General features: G+C 34.6%; 3 protein-coding genes across 11 annotated transcripts; 1 reads left to right on the plus strand and 2 right to left on the minus strand.

Annotated features, from left to right (window-relative positions):
* The first annotated feature begins 315 nt into the window (after positions 1-315).
* LOC122302858 (eukaryotic translation initiation factor 5-like) lies at positions 316-3,458 on the plus strand. The gene is made up of 2 exons (XM_043114298.1): positions 316-479; positions 1,518-3,458. Exon 2 carries the CDS (start codon positions 1,892-1,894, stop codon positions 3,230-3,232), a length of 1,341 nt encoding a protein of 446 aa, XP_042970232.1. The 5' UTR covers positions 316-479; positions 1,518-1,891; the 3' UTR covers positions 3,233-3,458.
* Positions 3,459-4,611: 1,153 nt separating this feature from the next.
* Positions 4,612-9,874, minus strand: LOC122302859. 8 transcript variants are annotated; one of them, XM_043114303.1, is made up of 8 exons: positions 9,456-9,874; positions 8,019-8,268; positions 7,198-7,269; positions 7,021-7,088; positions 6,752-6,902; positions 5,928-6,008; positions 5,746-5,835; positions 4,612-4,886 (listed from the first exon to the last, which is right to left on the minus strand). In XM_043114303.1, the coding sequence occupies exons 2-8, from the start codon at positions 8,265-8,267 to the stop codon at positions 4,845-4,847; spliced, it is 753 nt and encodes a 250-aa protein (XP_042970237.1). In that variant the 5' UTR covers position 8,268; positions 9,456-9,874; the 3' UTR covers positions 4,612-4,844. The 8 variants fall into 8 exon arrangements, with proteins under 8 accessions (XP_042970237.1, XP_042970235.1, XP_042970234.1 ...); XM_043114301.1 differs by having other exon boundaries at positions 9,463-9,871; XM_043114300.1 differs by lacking the exon at positions 9,456-9,874 and adding an exon at positions 9,321-9,451 and having other exon boundaries at positions 6,752-6,899.
* A 3,501-nt stretch (positions 9,875-13,375) lies between these two features.
* On the minus strand, positions 13,376-16,453 carry LOC122303554 (protein PIN-LIKES 2-like). Of its 2 annotated transcripts, XR_006240763.1 has the most exons (3): positions 14,474-16,453; positions 13,585-13,665; positions 13,376-13,509 (listed from the first exon to the last, which is right to left on the minus strand). XR_006240763.1 is itself a non-coding variant. In XM_043115378.1 (2 exons), the coding sequence occupies exons 1-2, from the start codon at positions 15,831-15,833 to the stop codon at positions 13,661-13,663; spliced, it is 1,365 nt and encodes a 454-aa protein (XP_042971312.1). In that variant the 5' UTR covers positions 15,834-16,453; the 3' UTR covers positions 13,376-13,660. The 2 variants fall into 2 exon arrangements, 1 of the variants encoding a protein (XP_042971312.1); XM_043115378.1 differs by having other exon boundaries at positions 13,376-13,665.
* Positions 16,454-23,894: the final 7,441 nt, after the last annotated feature.

Raw genomic sequence — 23,894 nt, forward strand, 5'->3', positions numbered from 1 at the left:
ATTTTTATATCAAAATGATTCAAGTTGGCATCGGTATTGTGGAATAGAAAATTATATGTACAGTTATTTTTATATATTTTATTAATATGATTAATTATATATTAAAAAATTAATTCATTTAATTATACATTTAAATATATAAAAAATACGTAAAAATAATTATACGTAATATTACTTTTTATGAAATAACGCTGGTAAAAGAAAAGAATGGGCTAAATAGGAGCATCCAAATAGATGGCCCAAACCAAACCAAACCAGTGCGATTTGGTTCATAGCTTTCCACAGGTGAATATTTCTCCCCCTTGCTTGCATCCAACCCTATATAAGAAATCGCTTGGTCGACATCACCTCCTAACCCTCCTCTCTCTCTTCCTCTTCCGCCACAGAGTCGTCTTAATCTAAACCCTAATATTTCAGTCCCTCTCTCTCCGTTTCTATCTAGAATTTTCCTTATCCATCTCGATCTCGATCAATTGCAGGTACGAGCCCTAGGGTTTCCTTGGTCAGTTGGTTCTAATATTCATATTCGTCGATGCTTGTTTTCCTGTTTGGAACTGTGTTAACCGATAATTTCTAGATCTCAAGCTATCTAAGCTCAATCGATTTATGATTTTTTGAACAAAATACATTTTCATATCAAATCAGAGTATCCATCACCATCTTACTGTTATCAAATGCTCTCAACATTTGTTCAAACGATAAATATAAAAAATTTCTCTGTAACTCATGATATGCTAAACGGTGTGCCAAACTTTGTCAAAATGGTACTTTTGGGGAGGAATCAAGAAAGAAAAATCCACAAATACGAATGACATCTACGTTCTGTACCTTGCGATAGTCCCGACGGAGAAATGCCTCGCTGAAGGGGAAAAAAAAAAACAGATACAAAGAGAAATTATTTGTGTAGTAATATATTTTGATCAACTTATTGGCTTGTATCACGTGTGTATAGAAAAAGAAGGATGTGCTTCTATTATCAGGCTGTTTCTATGTTATTTGTTCTGGTGATCTAGACTCGAATGCTTCTTACTTCAAGATGTTATGATATAACCTGAAATATGTTCTAGTTTTTCATTGAATTTCATCTTATCGAGGAAGTACGTTGATGTGTTTGCTGGTTAAGGAAGTCTGAATGTGGAAAACTTATGAGAAAATTAACTATGGTCTATACATATAAAAAGTATTTTTAATTTCACATTTCTTAATATTTTTATAATCTTTTGGGTATTCCTATGAGTTTTTGTCTACTACTACCATGCAGATATTGCTATGAGTACCGGTTTCTTTCTATATTATGAATGTGGTATTGGGTCTGATATTACTTATTACTTTTACGTTTTACCTCCATTCTGACTGCTTCTTATGTCTCTTAGGGGAACCATAAGTTGTGTAACTTGATATTTGGAGAATTTGATGTCAGAATTTGATTTTGATTTGCAATGTTGATGGCCGGTGTATCTTCCATTTTTTCTAATTCTACTTGCCATTTTTTCTGATTATGAACATTGTTCATACAGGGAGGTTGCTGGTTTTTCTGCTATTTGCAGATTCTCTAGGTGAAGGTGTCAACATTGAAGTTTCTTTTATGTCCGAACAGGCCGCCTTCTATTTGGGATCAATTGGGCTGTTGGGAGAGTATTGTCCTTCGTCAAGAAAAAAGAACAGATCCATATCTCTAAGGATTGGCTGTATGCATCTCGAGCCATTTTCGGAATATCTAGATTTTCATGGTTGCAATTGTCTGCAACCTTTTCTCACCACTGAAGACCAGTCTACTCTTGTTCAGAAAACCTCAGAAGACAAATTTTCAGCCCTATATTCTTCAAATTTTAGCATTTGTTTCTTGTGAGATCCAGTGTATTTCTTCTACTACTTCTGATCTGTGGTCAAGATGGCTTTACAGAACATTGGTGGAAATAATGATGATGCCTTCTACAGGTATAAGATGCCCAAAATGGTTACAAAAATTGAGGGCCGAGGAAATGGCATCAAGACAAACATAGTCAACATGGTTGATATCGCAAAGGCTTTGGCAAGACCAGCTGCATACACCACAAAGTACTTTGGTTGTGAGCTTGGAGCACAATCTAAATTTGATGAGAAAACTGGGACCTCTCTTGTTAATGGAGCGCATGACACTCCTAAACTTGCTGGCCTTCTTGAGAACTTCATTAAGAAATATGTTCAGTGTCATGGTTGTGGGAACCCTGAGACAGAGGTTCTGATCACCAAAACCCAGATGATCCAACTGAAATGTGCTGCTTGTGGCTTTTTGTCAGATGTTGATATGAGGGACAAACTCACTACATTCATTCTGAAGAACCCACCTGAATCAAAGAAGGGATCCAAAGACAAGAAGGCTATGAGGAGGGCTGAGAAGGAGCGTCTGAAGGAAGGTGAGGCTGCTGATGAGGAGCAGAAGAAAATTAAGAAAGAGGCCAAGAAGAAGGGCACCACATCTTTGAAGGATGGCACCGCAAGAGCCGGCTCTTCGAAGAAGAAAGCAAGTGGCTCTGATGAGGATCGCTCATCACCTACTCACAGTCAAGTTGATGATAAGGATGAAGCTGATGAAGATGAGGATGGTGATGTCCAGTGGCAAACTGATACATCCCTGGAGGCAGCTAGGCAACGCATCCAAGAGCAACTTAGTGCAGCGACAGCTGATATGGTCATGCTTGCTACAAATGAGCCAGAGAAGAAGCCAACAGCGGCAACTAAACCGAGTGTAAATGCTGCAAATATACCAAGTGCTGAAAATGGAAACTCGGCCACACACAAAACACTAGCTGATGAGGTAAAAGAAAATCTGAAGAAAGGTGTCTCGGCAAAGCAACTGCAGTCCCTTCTGGGATCACTCTCCGGCTCTGCCCAAGAAAAGATGACTGCCCTGATTGAGGGACTATTTGATGGCATTGAGAAAGGGTTTACAAAGGAAGTGAAGAAGAAGAAGAGCTACCTTGCTACTGCTGTTGCACAGGAAGAGGGTTCGCAGTTGATCTTACTTCGCGCAATTGAGGAGTTCTCCCTGAAGTCAAATACGAGTGCAATGAAGGAAGTTGCTCTAATTTTGAAAGCACTCTATGATGCTGATATTTTGTTGGAAGAGTTCATCGTTCAGTGGTATCAAGAAGGACTGAAAGGAGGCAACAAGGAGTCTCAGATATGGAAGAATGCTAGACCCTTCATAGATTGGCTCCAGAGTGCCGAGTCAGAATCTGAAGAGGAATGAAGTGTTCTGCTGTCACTTAACCCTTTTGCTTGCAGGTCTATCCTTATCGTCTGGTATTTACCAATTAAATGTTTCCTTTTGGTCCTTGTCCTGTCGATTACTGTTATGTTCGATTATTATATCTTCAAAATGGTTTGCTTGATGTTTTGTCTGATTCAGTGTGAGAACATTAAGTGCAGTTTGTTTCAGTGTTAAAACTTAAAACATCAATTCTGTCTTTTATTAACGGATGCATCTTCTTTATCAATTCATATTTTATTTTTCTAATGGATAATGTTGCATACTTTGAAGCTTGCTGAAAGATTTCTCTTGATATCTCCGAGAACATCTTAACCTTTTTATGTCTTCTCTTGGCTCTATTCTCTAACAAAGTTGTTGTAGATGATAACTTGAAGGAGTTAGATGTATGGTGAACTTGTGGGAAACTTCTTGTCGAGGGCCTTTGCATCTTCGGGATTAGTCGGGACACTGTTTCTGAATACCTGGTGTCAATAAAGAAAAACTAGGGTGTGAACAAAATAACCAGTTACCGATCAAATCCGAAATACCGACCCGAATACTGATCCGGGAAGAAATGATAGGGAATTTGGAAGCTTCTGTAACCTTTCTTGAAAAACGGTCTGAGATTTCTGATTTCTTCATGCACCAATGCACCGTTGAGCTTAACGTCGTTTGGTGAATAGATTTAAGGTAGCTTCTCTGAGTTGTCCATTTTGCACCCGAATGATTTTCTCTCTCTAACTTTGGCTCTTGAGTCTTGACGGCAACTCTAAAATCCTAACCTTTTCGTTCTTCGGTTCGTCACCTCTCTCTCTCTCTCTCTATTTTATATATGCGGTTTGCTGAGTTTTCCTTTTCTGGGTGACAAAGTTTCTCCATGTTTTAGTTCATTTGAGTGAAAAAACCATTCTGTGTTAGCATGCTTCTTAAGATTTGATTTGTTTTTGGTGTAACGTATATCTTCATGTTTGATTAATGGGTTTTAACTCGTTTCCTGTGAAATCTTGGGGTTATTTGCTGTTTCTGCGTTACTGTGTTAGTGGAGCTTGCCTTGGAGTTGATCAACACTCCTCCATTATGGTTATGTACTTATTTGTAATTGATGCCTTTTGAATACTCAAGTGTACAAACAAACAGTAGCATAATTTTGTTATTTTTATTTGTATTTAAAAGAAGAAGGGGTTGGGTGGACAGTGCTAGATATATACGAACCGTCTTTGGAGAGAGAGAGAGAGAGAGAGAGAGAGAGAGAGAGTATTTAGGTAGAAGTTGACGGGGCGGGGACTCTGCATATGGGTCAAAGTTGTTTACTAGTACTCGATTCCATTTATCGCTAACTCTATCAAACATTATATGCCCCTTTAATTTTGGCTTTCCCATTGGCAATTTTCAAAGCAGCATATTCATATATACACTTCAATGTCGCTTTAACAATAACACTTTGTATTTCGTATGAGGAGTTCTCATTATATAAAATAAATAGATGCAGCTAGTTAAAAGGCTTCCTTCAGACAAAAGTGGTACTATTCCACCAATCATTTTGAGCGAGCAGATTGTTGATCTTCTTTCCCATAGCAATCCACAATGCAGACGTGAGTACATTAGGATTTCTTTAATCGAGATAAGGAGAAGTGGCAATGGAGAAGTGAGGATCCTAGACATATGAGAAACAATATAGAATTAATCACAATGTCAGTTTTCAATGGCCATAAATTAACATATTGCTTGCTTACCATATATCTCAAGAGCATACATAATGAACTATAGGTTGTGCAATACACCAGCACAGAAGTAGTTAAAGGATTTCACCAGCCTTGCAAGAGAAGCATTTCCTAGAATTTAAATCCCAAAAACACCGACTGATTGCTGAGCTTTTTCTATACGAGATAATCCTCTAACTGAAAATTTCTTCTCCAGTTCTTGCAATTATAAGTTTTCAAGGATATGTGTGTGTGCCCGTGGCTTTTTACCAAAAATGCCAGAACTATGAGTAGGGGAATAGGAGTTAAAAGATTTCAGACACTTGTCCCAAAGATATTATAGATATAGTTTAACTTAAGAAGCAATATATCAACGGTCACCTGTTTTTAACACTGCCAGTATAACTTAAATACTCTCAAACAACCTTCAGAATTACCTTCCAACATGTTCAAATACTAATCAACAAATGATTTATATCGTCCAATAGTTGACATTATGGGCAATTTTTTTTTTCAAGTAAAATTGATTTTTTTGAAAGAATTTTAAAGGGTAATTTTCAGACAACAATAAAGCTAATAAATTTATAGAGCAGAATGGTGAATTTGGAAGACATGATTGACAAATTGGGGTTACTAAAACCCTTGCAAGGGAAAAATGCACAACTGAATTTAGCAGGAAACTTTGCTTGCTTATATATAACAAAACAAACTCGTATCTGTCAAAGTGAATGCTCTTATTACCCAAAACATTAGTAAAAAAGGAGGCTAACCAGATGTTGTAAAAGCATTAGCAAAACAGATCCCAAAACTAACCTGATGGTGTCGTCGACGCTGGATAGCAGTGAATGCTCTTACCATAATATAGATTGGCAAAAGAATCCCAATGATCCTTAACATCAGTAACTGCAATACAGTGACAAACATTAGACATTTGTGTAATATCATTACGCCATTGAATCTTCTTTCACTAAACAAACTGTCTACGCCAGCCATACCGTGAACAATGTCAACGAGTATTGTCCAGCACCACTGATAATGATTGGTAGAGTATGACGTAAAACTAGAAGAACCATAAACTGCAAATAAAAGACAAATAAAACACCCTGATTGTTACAGTGGTGTGATCTGGTAAGCCAGCCTAACAAGGATCATAATACATGGCCAATCAATAGAATTGCTGTTTGAGGGTAAAATGGAATTATGTTCTTAAAATACTCTAATTCAATAGCATGCACATCACAAGCATAAAATCGGGTCATTATTTTGGAATTGGAAGTCAAGGCATCAAAACCTGAATCCACCAACTTAGACAGCAAGGCTGTGAAGAACCGTATAAAACAGCTCTTTATGCAGTAGGCTGAAAACCTTAATCACTGTCACCACGTGGTCAACAACTGTAAACCAACTATCATATGACACAGTTTGCCTAGTACTAACTGATAAGTTCCAGTCAACAAAGTTATAATTGTTGGTGTTAAATATTTCGCAGGGCTGCAGTCATTTTGATAAAAATGATTTGCTGGCAGAACTTTTTCCAGGAACCCTGCAGAGGAGGCTGAAGAGACATCATTAATTTTCTTCAAGCTTCATAATTATGCAATCGTTTAGAATTAAGCTTGCGAAAAAAGGGCAATGTGTACTCCTTGGGCTATTTTTTATTAGAACTAAGAGAACCAATCAATATACCTGCAAGAGTTTCCTAATTTTCATTACCAAGTAACAGAACAAGTAAACTACTGCCAGGTAGCATTATTAGTATCTATCTTTTAAGTCACACCAGCATGGCAGAGAGAGAGAGAGAGAGAGAGAGAGAGAGTACAATTATAGCAACTACACGGCAGCAAATCAAGCTTCTTGAAGAAGGAGCTGAATATTCATCAAAGTTGGTGTTTAAAAACTCATGATCACTAGTAACCATTGGCATAAATTGAGGGTCGTGCAGGTCCCTTCTGGAAATCTCCCAATTTCTGCTGAGGAGAGTATCACAAAACGAACATGAATGAGTTAAAGAAAAAAATCCAAGTTCCATGCTCTAAAATAAAATAGGAAATATCAACTAAAAATTAAGTACATCCAGGTGAAGGATACCTGAGATTTACTGGAATGCCACCATAGTGAAATAGAGGCGGAGGTGCTGTATAACCTGGCTCATAATGCTGCAGTTTCAAAGTTCAAGCATCAAAGAGATAGTGATCATTTCTTCTTACTTGAGATGATTAACATAAAAAGTTCATTTATAATAAAGTACATAAAACAAAGGCAGACCTGACGGCAAATCTCACAGATGGTGTCACCCTTCTCATTGCACCACCTTTGAACACATTTACGGTGCGCATACTGCAATATTTAAAAAGGAATCTAGTCATTGTTTTTTTATTAGGAATCTAGTCATTGTTTAGAGCCTAAAAGCCAGGAGCGTAAGTTCCACATCAGAGAGAATTTTATATGACCAATTCATACCATAGTCCAGGATAACTCTCCATTAGTCTAAGTTCACTACCGCTTGCTCGCTAAGGATCACATAAAAATATATTAATGCTCATTGTTTATGACAACATCTTTGTCCAGAGATTGGCAGCCCAATCAGCTCTGCTGTGAGTCTAGTTTCTTGGTGATCAATTAAATACCCAGTCACCAAAGATATATCACTTATGTGTTTAGAACCTAATTTAACATATCATTATTCATATTTACTATAACTGTTTTGGCCAATCACATCAATGGAGTGTACAAAGAATACGCAAAAGTAAGAGTATGTAGAAGAACTTTTTAAGTTGGATAATCCAACTGATCACCAAGTAAAAAGTAAGTTGGAGTGCCAAATCCAAAACAAGGGATGGGCGTTGAGTTGGTGTACTCGATTACTGAGAACAATGAAACCAGCTGAACACCCAAATTTATCGGAGACGGTTCAATCACATAAAAAGCTAGAAAAAGGTTGTCCTCAAGAAGTTATAAGCATTCTTTTCATCGTGAGCCAAGTCAAAAGTGTACAGCAATATTTATGAACACAATTAATAATTAAACTCAACAAGCCTCAAATCTCGAAGTAAAGGAGCAGTTGCCAAAGTAAGCTACCGACCGACCTTCAAGCTGCCGCAGCAAGAACAGGGCATCTCCATGTTTGACTCTTCATCCTCATCATGGCAAATCCTACATTCTACCAATTTACTTGTACATACACTGGCACTGACATCCATCCTATAGGAAGAACTCAAATAATTTTTGCTTGCTAAGGGCATGGCTTGCTTCAAACAGTTTTTGCTCTCAATAGCAGCTTCAAGAGTAGATTCAGTGAGCAGCCGATCCACCAGCAACACGAAATGATCCCCCATCCTTCAAAGTGGCAAAAAAATTGAATTCAAAAATAAAAATCGAAATAATAGTTAAAATCCAAGCCAACCCTATTTGCAGTCTATTCATCAAAGTCTGGGAAAGTAGGTTCCTTATAATGTGGAACTGAATAGGAAATCAGAGAAACAATTGTGAAAATACCTACATTACAATCAAAGCACGATATGAGTCTACAACAGACCCTTACCGTAAAATGATAAGAAAAAAGAACGTCTCAACTGAGAGCAAAAAATTCCCCTAAAGGGGCCAATATAGTAAACTAGATGAAGAATACAGGAGAAAACAAGAAATTATAGGACATGAGTTTTCTATCATTCGGCACTCATGAACAGGTCCAATCAATTACTAGTTACATGTATTAGAACGGAAAAGGCATAGAAACGTAAGGATTCCCAATTAGGTTCTATAGATTTTCCTGGCTTATGTGAGCAATCAAACGATATTTAGAATCACCGCTTAATTAAAAATGAAACAAGTATCTATCAGAACATTGGGAACCCAACTAGGAATGGCAGAAAATGATAGCCCATACAAGTAGACAGCATATAGTACAGAAGACTAATTAGAAGAAACCCGAGAAAGTAGTGGTCGCCAGTCAAAACAGCAGTACTGAAGCTGCATAAAAAACAATAAAGGACCATCTAGCAAAGAAGAAAAATAAGGGATATAAAGCTGAAGAACAACAAATAAAGGGGGAAAAAGGATTAAAAGTGGAGATGTCTTTGAATAGGAAATGGAAAAGTCTAGTAGATAGGATTCGAAAGCTTAAAAAACCCACGAGGCGCAAGCGACAAAGATTTCAAGAAAACAACCAGCAAAATATGAAAATACGAGCAAACCCAAAAAAGAAATGCAACTTCGAAGAAGTTACACGGTTAATGGAACACATTCAGCCCAGAAAGAAGTTTAAAATAAAATCAACCCAAGATTTTATTCAGAGGTGACAGCGAAACCCAGATCCGACACACTCCAAGAGCTTCAAAATGCAGACATAGTGAGAAAGAAAAAGAGAGTCAGATTGTAAAAGGTGTCACCTTGATGAATAAAAGAACATGCTTTAAACGAAGACAGGACAGCTTCTTTATGATTGACATGTAAGAATTATTAAATGAGAGAAAGGGAGAGAATATGAGAACGATTCAATGAGGGAGAGAGAGAGAGAGGCATACGACTTACGAGAATGGGGATGGAATCTTCTGCAAGCGAAGAAAGCAGCACTCCCTCCCTTCTTCCTCTTATTTGATTAAACGAAGCAACAGATGGAGGGTCCCCGTATATAACAAAAGTAATCAAAACCAATTCGAAAGGTACCTCTCAATTGTAAAGGTAGCACAATTCCAAAGGTAGACACAAACACAAATTCTTTCTCTGTAATGTGTTTGGTTCAAAGAGAGAAAGTTGAGGGAGAGATTCTAACGGCAAAAAGCCCAACCCCATCACCACCACGACCGCCACGATTCCTCTGAGTTACTTTTTCCGCATTTCACGTCCCATATTTATCAGTACTTTTTAGTCGTATTTTGATTTTGTGGTTCGATTTTCATTAGTATAATGGAATCCCATCTCGTCTTTGTTCATTGTGTCCGAATAGTAGTGAGTGGGGCTTTGCAGTGGAATAGATTTTGTACGATAACGACGTGGGACGAGGGAAGAGCAGGTAGGAGAAGTGGGGCTTAAATCACGGTGTACTATCTGAGTGCATGAATCGTGAGCCCCACTTCCATTTTGGCTTGCCCAAAATAATTGCATCATTGATCACTGTATCGAAATATTACCGAACGGTAAACCTAAAAGCCAAGACTTTGTTTTAATTTATACTATTTTTTTGAGATAGTTGCAAGTGGTGTAAAGATCAATGCATGTGAGTATCGCTTTCAATCAATCTATCTCCTAGTGTAATGAATACAGTAACCTCTGTTTCACCGGATACAATCATTTCTAATCATTCCGAGGAAACTCCATAAATCATTCTGGACCTGATAAATGTTTTGAATAAGTATCAAAGCTCCTCTTGGAGATTGTCTATCTATAAAGAAATTGCTTTACTATATATGATGGTAGAGAGATATGTATAATAGACATTATCATACGTATTGCGAACATGTAAAAGATAATAATAATATCGGTGGTGTTAAATCAATATAATTTATAACTGTTATGATACCAAATGTAATATTCTGTGCTCTAGTGCACTGCTTCGCAAAGAAAACATAAACAAACACGCAACACATGTGGCCTGTCGAGGCCAGTATGCCATTTCATTCGTTTTTCTTTCTTTTACTTTAGTGCATGGAATTTGAATAAGATTAACTCTTATTGATAGAACATGTTAATACATTATGGTTATCCCATTGAATGTCTGTTTTTACCGTATCAGGCGTCGCCTTAGGGTATGATATATCCATAATAAGGACGCACCTAATGATTGAATTCTTTGCCTAATTCGTGGACAGTGGTTTAGAAGTTACGTTGGAGCTATGAATGCACACCTGTTCCATTAAATAGCTCAAAATGGCCTTTCAAGGATATCAATGGATTTACTTTATAGTTGGGAAATTATACATGTACCTTATTCCGAGGCCAAGGTCTTAGGAAATGTGCCCGGCATAAGGTAATCCATCAATTAATATCGCCTGTAAAATCTACATTTTGAAGCCACCCCCCATCCCCCGACACACACCCAAAAAAAAAAAAAACTTGAGTGATAGTGATGCAACACCAGACATGGGATTGGTTCTCGTTCTGTGGCTTTCATCGAATCAAAACCTTTTTTTTTTTTTTTTTTTTTTTGCCCTTTTTTGTCTTTTTTTTTGGGGGTGTCACCGTCGGCTTTAGAGGCAGAAATTGCACGTTTAAGATATATATCATTAGTAGCTGCACAGAATGATGATCATCAGATCATGAAACGTGGGTCTACCTTGATATCGGATGATCTTTCATCCTCAACATATGAATTCATTATTGAAAACCCTTTCCAATAAAATCACTTCCCTTCAGAAAAAAAAAGCACGATTTACAAAACTTCCTAAAATTTTACTTTTCAAATTTAATTATCTGATAATATCTGATGTTAACAAATTATTAGTCATTTTGCTGACGAATTATAAGTAATAATAAACTTAGTTGACCATGAGTTGTTTTACTCTTTAGTCTCTGGTGCATTATGTTACTTAGTTTCAGGGCAAAATATAGTGATCGAGTTGTAACTGTAACACAAAACCTTGTGTCGGCATAAACGTTCTCCAGACAAAATGGGGCGGCTTATTCAATGAGCACGTGAAATCATATCCCACACCCACAAACTGCAAGCTGATCATATCACATGGATGCTTATAATATTTAGTAACAATGGACCACAGGCATGCAGTTCTAGTGAGGCATGAAAGACATAAGCACACTGCGCTCATTCTTGGTGTGTTTTTCTAAGCCCTTTTTATTTCCCTTTCTTTCTTACATATCAAATGGTAGCTAGGATTTTTTATGGACAAGGACTTGAGTGATCAATCGATAATGATCACTTCTGCTCCAGCAGGAGAAGACTTAATTTGTTGTGGCAAAACTTAGATTAAAAGCTTTAGTGATTGCCAATGGCTTAATGCTGAATTGCATAAAACCGAAAGCCTAGCTGCAGGCCAACCCAAAGCTGATCCATGTCCAAAGCACTGAAGCAGTTTGAGGATCAAGCCCCACACCAGCATGTTTGCAGTTTAGTTAGATACAGCAGTACTTAACCAAAATGATTATGCAGCAAGAACGAGTTACTAAAAAATTGTTGCTTTCTTATGAAAAAATATGACGGAATCATATCTTTTGATGAAGGAAAAGTTGGTGCTTTTCATGGTTACAAAAGCTGTTCTACTATTTTAAACCTGATTTATGCAGATGATTTACAGACTTATTTTAATGGCTCTTAAGCTTCTTTGAAAGAGTTGGTAAAGGTGTTGCTAGTTTAGGAGCAATGTTCTGGACGGCTAGTGAATAAGTTGAAATACACAGTGTTTTCCCCCTTTCCTAATCTTTATTGTGGGCACCAATTTATACAGAAAGATTACAAGCATCATTATTTGAACCTTTGATGTTAAAACAAGAGAAAACTAGCTGATTGAAAATCTAATTTGTTGTGAAATGGTGGGAAGTTGATTCTTACAAAACGTTTTGAGTAGCATGCATACATATTTACTCTCTGTCCTTAGTTTTCCTTGGAAGAGTGTGCAGGAAGTGTCGAGGTTGTCCTCTGAACGTTTCAGGGGAGGAAGCTAAACGGAGAGCTAATAGAAAATGGGTATCTTGATCAGGCCTTGAAATTCTTGCTGAGAGGGTGAATAAAGTATTAAGGCGTAATATTGCTGTGGCTGCATTGTGGGTTTCAGCTGGAATGCTGGAATGTGCAACTTTTGAAGGAGTTAGCAGGGGCGAAATTGAAAGATTTATTATCTAGTCATCTGAGGTTACAACCTGGAATAGATATTCCAAGCTGGTCAGCTGCTAAAAATGGGGTCTTTTCTTCTAAGTCAGCTTGGTAATTAGTGAGAAGCTATGGACAATTTCAGCCATTGAGTAATAATGGGTATGGTCAAGGTGCATTCCACTAAAACTTTATATTTTCACGTGCTAGAGTTTCTTCTAATGTCTATCTTTTGACACTACAATTTAGCAATTAACAAAACCTTTAGCATCAAGATGTGATTGTTTTGAAATTTTGGGGAAGATTCTCTTAATCATGTTTCAAGTAATGGAGATTACAATTCTCTTATTTGGAAATGTTTTCCAATTGGTTAGGTATTAGCTTCTATCCTAATCCAATGTGTTCTGAAACGTGTTCATACTACAATTGAAAAAGATCCAATTTCACTCTCCCCACATGCTGGTGTCAACCACTGTAATCTTGGAAAAGTTACAGCAACGCAGGGAAGCCCAAGATACAAAATGAAGATGGCAGAAGTTTTGGAAACCTGGGTGTGAGTGGAGGTCGACGAGTTATTAGGGATGAAAGGGGAAATTTTGTTGCAGCATTCTCTGCCCCTCACGGGTTTGGTTCTAGTCATATAACATGTAATTCCATGTAAAAAAAAGGAGAGGTGGAGATTGATGAGAAATATTGCCGGAAGAGAAATTCCAGGACATGGTGACATAACATGTAAATTGAACTGAAAATACTTCAAAATTCAAATGGCTATGGAACGACATATTTGGACTATATTTATGTGTGCATTCCTTTGAGACAGGCAAAAAAGAGAAAAATGGAATGAGGGGGATCATAAGCAAATAAACTTAACAATGAATGAATGTAGTTCCAAATCTTCAAATTGCGCTATCAATGGGACAGATTCCTGCCAAAAATCACCAACAAAACTCTGCTACATGTAAAATCTTGTCAACCTGTACAGTACAGTTGAAGATTTTCAGGGCTTGGACATCAAATAACCTTAAGCTATTGAATAAAGATGATAACAGTGTATAGCCACGGATGCCTCTGCAGTTTATGCAAATATGATCTTGCGGGACAAAAAGGGTCTCCAATAATGATATAGCTCAGACTTCCAGGAAGTCTTGACATATTGAACTCTCTCTACCCCTCCCGACTTCCTCTCCAATGTGGAAAAGGTAGACAAACGCAAGCACATTTGGAAAGATTTTATGCTTGATAATTAGAAAATAAACGCTAAGAATAAGAGGAGTAAGCCTCATAAATTATTTTTCATTAGACTGGGGGAAGTGTAAAGAAGTATACATGTAAACCAAATCATGTCTCCTAGGAGCTTCAAAAATAAGGTTTTATTTTTTATTTTATTTTATTTATTTTTGTGGGTTTTTTTGGGGGGTTTTGGGGGGGGGGGGGGGGGGGGTGACTCCGGAATTACCACTCAAATCTGTTATCTTTGATGGTAAAATTGTAAGAGATTCTAAGCAAAACACGTATTACTGCTGATCTCATCCCTCCCGCAATGATCCGATTCTAGTGGAATGCTTTAACATTATGTGGAAAATATATTTTTCCCTTGCATCCAGTGCACCTGAAGTTATATTTCAAATATTTATCTTATCTTTAGACCAAAAGAACCAGCTAGTGAACTGTTTCTTATTGTAATGAATACAACCTTTCAACTTAACCCCAGCAAGAGAAATATACTACTTGAAATCAGCAAATATGTATTTCATAAAGTTAAAAACAGAAGTCAGGAGATACCTTGGACATAAGGAAATAGCACGTTGAAGTACAGAATTATATACACTGAAAGGGAGAACAGAGCAAACACATGCTGCCAGAAGAGGAGAGCCGATGCCTCATTCACTGCATAACCCCTCAAGCTTGCGATTGCTCCTAATAAGATGGCACTTGGTGTTGTGTATTGCAGCAAAAGCACGAAACTATACATGTTATCCCCGGGGACCAAAATATTCAGCTTATCAGCCAATAGAATGACCCCAATTCCAAGTAAAGGAAGAATTAAAAGCCTTGCTACAATGATGCCAATTGTAGTTCGGATCCCTAAATTAGATTCATTGGGACCTTCAGCAAGCATTCCTCCAAGAACAAGCATAGTTGAAGGCACCATTGCCTCAGCCATAAAATCTAAACTGTCTGTGATAAAAGAAACAATAGAATCATCACTAAAAACCAAAGATTTAAGAGTAGGAACCAGTCCTATAACAATCGCTAACAGTGAAGCGATTGTTGGTGGCTGAAGTATGTGATGAATTGGGGTTTTCTCAGCAAAAATTCTGATTTTTTTAATCATCCTAGGCTCTGCCAAACATTTAATTGACATGGTACTTCTTGGACCTTCATCCACTGAATCAAGATCCGGAATAGTTGTTTGTGAGATGCCCGAGATACTATAGAATAGCCTTGCAATAAAGGGTGTCTTGCAATGTTCGGTTTCCTTATCTTCGAGCCCCGGCCATTCAGCTTCAACAAGAAGCGGCCTACTGAGATCATCAGCAGCAGGCACTACCTCCTCTATTTCAGGCTCTCCTTCTTCAGTGATCTCATAATACTCCAACGGGGGCTCCATCATGTGGTAAACAAGAGTGTAAAGAAGTATAACCGCAACCCATTGGGAAAAGGATACATAAGCCACACCGGAGGCATAACATTCCTGACCAAATGGGTTAGCAGTATTGTGGCAAACTGATGAAACTATTGCCAGAGGGAGGTTACCTGTGTTTCCGAATGCGGTCATGATGATGGTGAATCGAAAGTATTCAGGTGGTGGCCGGCAAATTATTGCCACCAAGAACCCCAATACGCAGCCAATGGCAGTACTAAGAACAACATTTACGGGGATGAACCACCAGTGAATGACACTCTCGAGAGTAATGCATGGACCAAGGTGAGTGAAGATCAAACAGGGCAAGAATAAGGCAAAAACAAGCTTGCTGAGTAACTTGAAAGTCTCTTTGGGGACAATTTGCGTTTTCCGGTGGGCAAGAATCAGACCAATGACACTCATGGATAGTAGTTTCAATAGAGGCACAATTGCATTCAGAACATTAACAGCATCAGATTTCATGGTTCCATGCAATGAAACAAGGAAAACCTCCATTTCTTGTGCTTTTTTGTGCAATTGGAATCCCAGGAAACTCCTTAAAAGTTGGCACACCTCTAAATCAGAAAAAAAGAAAAAAGAAAAAAGAAAAATCAATCCCAAAAACTGAAATTCAGATCCCTGAAGTCACAAATGCCGTATAAGAGTTAGAATCCTGGCAGATGAGTCTCAGAAAACACGGAAAACCTCTGAAAGGAAAATGAAAAGCATGTTGAAGTTGAAGAACAAGAATGTCAACAGGTCTTTTATCAGGACAAAGAAAAGAAAAGAAAAGAATGTCAACAGTTCAACTTCTACGCAGACTTCAAAGCATCGCAACTGATCGTTTCTCCGAAGTTCTATAACAAGAGATTCGGCCAGAAACATGAAAAGCCTTCCCCAACAAATTCCACTCCCATAGTTTCGAAAACTAAAACATTCCTAGAATACCATTGAAATGGGAGAACATTGGTTCAATCTGAGAAACATGTTCACAAAAAAGATTTTAATTTCACAGGTGAAAAAAGCACTCAATTCAGAGAATCGAAATCCTAATGACACTCTATCAGAGAGGACAGTTTGGTAAGAGAACCTTACAGACATCATGCCATGCATGGAAATCTAGGTAAGTATGTAAGGAAGTGAAGCTAGCGATTCGTGTAGAAGTTTTGGTAGCTTTTGTAATGCTGATTGCATGATGCTTAATTAATAGGATATATCATTAAATAATAAAAGCTATTATAATTAATAAAAGCAACTAAGCTGTATTTATTAATTATATAATATTCATGTGTCCTCTTCATCATCTGTTATTGCTCAATTATTAGTTCAACTAAGTTGTTAAAAAAATGGATTCTTCAATCATTCGTTTAACAAGTCACATGAGCATCATCAGAGAAATGCCTCGTCCAAACAAATATATATATATATATATATTTATATGTAAATGACACACATTTTGGTAGGGTTGACAATATCTTATACGACCCGTTAACCCAACACGAATACAACACGATAATAGCAGGTTAGGGTTTAATCTTAATGAGTTTGGGTCAAAACGGGTTAACCCGTTAAGACACGATTGCTTAACGGGTTGATAACAGATCAACCCGTTATGACACGTTAAGAAAGTTAAAATTATAATTATATCCTTATACTTAAAAGTAAAATTATTAAAATTTTAATTTCGATATTTTTATTATTTGAATTGTAATTTTAGACTTGTAGTTAGCTTTATAATTTTTATAAATATTGTGATTTTAAAATTTATATAAAATTATACTAAATTTAATCAGATCAAACTGGTTAATTTTGGACATATTCAATCAATTTACATAAACAGTTTGAAACTGATTGTATTGTGTCGTGTTAATCTATTTCATAATATTTACTAATGGGTTAAAACAGGTTGACACGACATGACCCATTATGTTAATGAGTCGTGTTAGGGTTTGAGATTTTAATACGATAAACTTAACCGGTCAGGTTATGATTGAGTTATATAATATAATATACATACTTTGACACGATACAAACATGACCTATTAGTACGATTTGACATTCCTATATTTAGGGGTAGATTCATTTACTGGTAACTCAGATTTGACCTGAACTGGACCAGAACCGTTGACGTAGATAAAATGGTATATTTGATCGAAAGTACTTTCCAGTAATTTTGACAAAGACTTTTTTCAATAAAGAGCAATGTTACATACAGTCGTGGAATTACAAACGCCGCGCAATCGTTTTGAAAAAGAGTGGGTCCACGATTAGAAAGTTAGTTTTTTTTTTTTTTTATGTAAGTCCCATATTAATTTATTTTTTTCAAAACTACTACATACCGCTTGCACAACTACGACTGCAAATATCATTTCTCTTCAATAAAATCTATATAATGATTAGACTGTCCTCGCCGTGACAGAAGACAACAGTCGGAAGTTATTCGCCGTAAGACAGAAGCTAACTAACTTTCGTAAAATCTTTGAGATCATCGCGCGATACCTTACCGTCCACACAGTGTGTAGCTCTACCGTACCTAACTGTTCGTGAGTCGACGCTTTGTTTGATTTTATCTTCTTTAATAAATATCTCTAACATTAATACTATATATGCTTCTGAATTATGCATTAAGAATGATTTTGTATTAATGTAATTATTACTACAAATTTCGTTTGAGATAACTGATTCCAAATTAACTTCAAACTGTTCCCAATTTATAATGATTATATAAATTGGCATTTCAATAATTAATAGTTCAAACATTAATACCCGATCGAACAAATGCATGATGACTATGGAAAAAAAATTAGGATAATGATACCTTAAACCTCTTTTACTATCGCTTTACTACTTAACTATTTTTTTTTTTCTTTTACCATTTGAACCTAGATTAAAAATTTCAGAATGTAATCTTCTTATATAATTTAAAAGAAAATATTTCAATCAACCAATACAATCATTGTAATCATATAAATTAATTCAAAATAAATTTAATTTTATAAAAATTGACTCAAAGAGAAAAATAAGGTTAATTTTATAAAATTGAATTTATTTTAAATTAAATTACATGATTACGTTAATTAATTGGATTTATTTTATTTTAAATTATACAAAAATATCATATTTTGAAATTCTTAATCCAAATTTAAAAAGAAAAGGAAAAAACAAAAAACGAATTGAGTACTAAAGTAGTAATAAATTAGAAATTAGAAATTGTGTATTAAACCGGTGATGAGTATACTAAATGATAATCAAAGAGAGAAAACAAAAATATTCCAAGCATCCATTTTTGATTTGTATATATTGTAATGCGTGCCCAATGCACGATAATTTATTTGAGATGAATGCTATACATCATCCCACACCACACACTTTATATATTAAAATATTATTTTTTATTTATTTGAGAGGAATGCACGATAATTTTCCTTTATTTGATGCCAATAATATTGCATGGCTTTAATGATCACAAGGTCGGAATTCCTGGTAAATTCTTTTACAGAAATGCTAAAGCCAGATCCGATCGGGGATTCCAAAGTGGTTTTTTTTTTGTTTTTTAAAAAAATATATTTAAAAGTATTAAAAATATGTATGAAAAAAAATAATAAAAATAAAATAAAATTTACACTGTCGGACTGAAAAAATCTGTAGAGCCACTCATTTTTTAATATATATAATAATAAAAAAACAAATCATGGAACTCTGCATATATATTGATTAACAACTGACGAAATCCTAGCGTCCGTACTTGCTTCGTTACCATAATGTTATATGTATGTGTTTTCCATTTCCCATGTTGATCTGAGATCCAACACGTAACGTGCAGCATAAGATGCATTGCATTTGTTTTATCATCAACCACTGCATGATACGGCACTTCCAGCGCTAGCTCCTGCAAAAACATGTGTTGATCGAATGGGAATTGCTTCTCCTACAGAAGGTGGGTAGCCACCGGCTGTGGGTTTTTTATTTTTTTATTTAATAGTTAAGTAAATATTTTTTAATGAATTTATAATTTTTATTTTTATTTAAAAAATATTTAATGAGTTTTAAAAAATGTTTGAAAAGAAAAGATAAAAGATTTTACCTATTCGGTAAGAGTTTCGGTGGCCCGGAGTAGCACCACCCTAGATCGAATACACCATTCTCAATTGTTCATTTATCATTTCTTTTAAAATATATCATTAAAATTTATTTTTTATATTTTACATATTTATTTTCACAATATACAATATATTAATATATCTATTTTTTTATATCATTTAAATATTATATTTTTTAATATTTTTTTATTCACCTTGTATTTTTTGATATTTACAATATCTATCTATATAATTATGTCATATTTCAAATTAATCCAAAGTTATAAGTCAAACCAAAACTTAAATTGATTCAAGATATATATATATATATATATAATTATATTATAAGAATATTCTCAAAATATATTACAAGAATATTCATTTTCAATAATTTTAAAAATATATTTCAAGATAATTGTGAAAGAATATTCATTTTAGAGAGCATGCTAAAGGTTGATGGTTTTCGAACTATAAGAGGCTCCTTCTCGGTTGATGCACACATAGCAGCAACACACATGGGAACTACACCCTGCAGCTCCAAGTTTAATCATAACGAAGAAAAGTGTCCACTTGCAAACTTGGCCAAATAAAATAAATATTGAAAGTGAAAAAAAATACCAGGCCATTCTCGCAAATCAGTCATATGTCCAACTGCATCACGTTTGGTAGCAATAAAAAGGCATCCGGGATTCTCCCGTATGCAAAGGTTTCCATACCTGCCAGCTGAAGCTTTTAAACAGAGCAGTAAACAGCTTGTGATATGAAATCTTACATATCTGATTAGAAAAATCACAAGTTCAAAATTTTGAAGTAGAAATGATTTTTTTATAGGTAAACAAATTTGTGGTGGAAATAATGACCATAATACTATGCAAGTAGTACTATATAACAGATAGAAGTTTCCTCCTGAATTCCATTGATCAGAGCCTAGGATATTGAATGTAAAGTTCGTTGTGACATTTCCAAAAATCGAAAGGCCATTGGTTTTTAGTTCATCCAACAGAGCATAAAAAAGCCCTGACCCCTTTGTTGATGAAGGATGACTTGCACCAGCATTCGAGATGAAAATGGCTTAGAAGCCAAATGTAAATACACACACATATCATTAAGACTAAATAGCTGCAGAAAATTACCGTTTGAGCTTCAAAATGTTAAAGAAAAACAATTTTGTCGGGAAAATATTTATATTTATGTAGAATGCTTCCATAACTTATTTCAAAGAGTCAACAAAGTTTATAGAGGTCGAGTCCAACCACAACAACTCCAACCTAGGAATAGGAGTTTTGCCACATTTTAGGAGCAAGCACACAACAAATATGTTACATTACTGTCTTACCGTGTTCAAGGAGGAGTGACGAGGAGAAAGACTTACTGCTCTAGTTGGCTGTTCGTCAATTTTCTTTTTTTATTTAATAATTAAGTAAGCGATTTTAAGTATATTTGTATATTTTTTTTTATTTTTTAAAAATATTAAAAAATATTAAAAAAATTTGAAAAGAAAAATAAAAAAAATTTTAAAATGTGAAAGCAATAATAATGAGTAGTACTACTCAGGCGGTGCTCTAAACTGTAATTCAGTAGGGGAGAAGAAGTACACAGAGAGATAAATGAATTAAAACTTATATACAATTATAAGCAGTATACGCTACATATAACAACGGTAACACTGTAGTAAATTGGAAATTATAGATAGAATACAAAGGCAACTGGATAGGACTTTTGAGTTGATTTCTTTAAATTTTTTTACAGAAATATAGGTTTTACATATCCTATTAGAAATGTTCTTATTTAGATAGGTTTGGATAATGAGCTGAGATGAAAGTTAAAGTTGAATATTTAGATTATTATATTTTAATATTATTTTTATTTTAAGATTTTGTAAAAAAATTAAATTATTTATTATATTTTGTTTGAGAATATGAAAAAATTATAATAATTAGATAAGATGAAAGGAGTGAGTTGAGATATTTTTGATATCCAAACCTCCCTAAGACATTATTCAGGATACAACGTACTGTAGATGAAACTCAGTACTTAATTAATTAGTTCAAATATTTGGAAATTTGTTTATTGTAATTGTTGTCCAGATGACTAACACAAGAAGGGGATGAATTGAGTTGTATTAAAAAAAATAACAATTATAAATCAAGTATATAATATAAAATATAAACAAAATATGAAATAACAATAAATATAAAAAAACTAAGGGTAAAAGAGAAGCAAACTCAGTATGTTAACGAGGTTCGGCCCCACTGCCTAAGTCCTCGCCTCAAGCTACCTCTTGAGAATTTTCAAATTCACTATTCAACCTCTTTCAGGTGGAGATAGAAACCTATTACACCTTTGAACAACACTGCTATAAAGGATCCGTGTAGAACACCCTCTACACTTGCAATCACCTTACACGTGGTAATTCAACTAATCCCCGTGTAGAATACTCTCTACACGCACAAGGGTTATACACACCCTTTTTCTGATACAAGAGCTGATAGTGGGTAGGTTATCAGAAAATACTCCTCAATGAGTGAAATAAGAATAATACAGCGCAAACTATATCTCTCAAAATGAACAAGGATTAAGGCTCAATGCTTAGAGAAGAGAGAATGAAAGTTTTGAATGAATGTTGTAGGCTCTTGATGTTGTGAATGTGAAGCTCTCAAATGATCTATTTATAGGCATATGAGACTTCATATTCAAATTTAAAAAGATTCATATATTAAAGACAACATCATTCACTTTTTCAAAAAAATCAAACCTAATCTTTTACTTTTGGCATATGACAAAAGGAGCACATTTTCATTTTTAAAAAATTCAAACCTAATCTTTTACTTTTTGCATATGATAAAAGGAGTACACTTTCCTTTTCAAAAAATTCAAATCTAATCTTTTACTTTTTGTATATGACAAAAGGAGCACACTTTACTTTTCAAAATTTTCAAACAAAATCATCTACCTTTTGTATATGTCTAAAAAAGCATCGATCACTTTTGAAAATATTCAAATAAAATATACACATGTGAAAGATGACAATCAATCATCTTTAATATTTTTAAAGTTCAACCCTTTAATCAAGGCATGTACATGTAAAAGATGACAATCAATCATTTTTAATATTTTTAAAGTTCAACCCTTTAATCAAGGCATGCACATGTAAAAGATGAAAATCAATCATTTTTCAAAATTTTCAAATTTAATTTTCAAAAATATTCATACACATGTGAAAAATATATTTTAATGCTTTATGATAAAATATTAATTTTGAGCATTAATCCTAATTTCGAATTTTGAAGAGATTTACAATATTACTCTATAACTTTAATGTAAACTTGTTCCCTTCTTGCTCATGCTTATTTCTTTGATGTACTTGACTCTATTGTGTAGACAACTTGAGCTTGAGACTTTTTTATTTTTTGAATTCATTTGTTATCATTAAAATTCATGTGTAGATATATAATTATATAAAACTTAAAATTTTGAATTTAACAACAATTATATGAATATTCTACGTACTTTAAAACATTAATAGATAGAAGGAAAGTACTTAATTTCTTAAGACATATTTTTACCTGAAATTAAGACATATTTTTACCTTTTTATGATTGGGTTGGATTTCTTAAAGCATATTTTCACATTCTCACAAAATTCACTGGGAACAACCCACTTATATCACATTCTCACCATTTTGTTTGGTGGCGGCTAGTTTTTAACTTTTTATGATTTGATCTGTCTATAATTCATTACGATTTTTTTTTTCAAAGACACAATATTAATTTAATTGGTTGATACCAATTTGAACGGACATCATGAATATTATATTGATCTGAACAGTAATATAATAATATATATTGCGATCTATCACTTCAATGATTTATGCCTTAACCTAGACGACCATCAGCCAAAAAACTTGACTTTTCTTCTCCAAAATTGGGATCACTAAAAGCAAAGACCATATGGTCGGTATTCCATGATTTAGGATGTGGAATTCTAAAAGCAAAGCCCGCAAGATTCTATTTATAGAAAAAAAAAAAAAAGGTATCGACTAATTAATCATGCACAAAAATAAATTTTTAAAATTAATTATTAATAATTTTTTTGTTATTATAAATTAATCACAAAAATTCATTTTTATTATTATATATAAGCACATACAACATTTTCAACGCATAAATAGTTGCGTCAAATAGATATTTTATAAGATTAATTATTAAATAGTTACGTATATAGATGGCATGATTTTCTTACCTTATCACATCATGATCTCATTTCATTGAAAAGCCACAAATATTTAGTGATATGACATTTTAAAAGTACTATGTATTCGTATTTTAAAATACTTAATTGCACGTCGAATTCATACTTGAACACCATCCATACTTGTATGGACTAAAGAGTCTTTTTTCGTTTTTTTTTTTAAGGTACAGGCAGTTTGGCACACCAAACCGTTAACCAATTGCTTAGGTGGACTGTTTTGACGGATGCCAGTTTTATAATAAAAAAA

The sequence above is a fragment of the Carya illinoinensis genome, chromosome 3 (genome assembly GCF_018687715.1).
Source record: "Carya illinoinensis cultivar Pawnee chromosome 3, C.illinoinensisPawnee_v1, whole genome shotgun sequence".
NCBI lineage: Eukaryota > Viridiplantae > Streptophyta > Magnoliopsida > Fagales > Juglandaceae > Carya > Carya illinoinensis.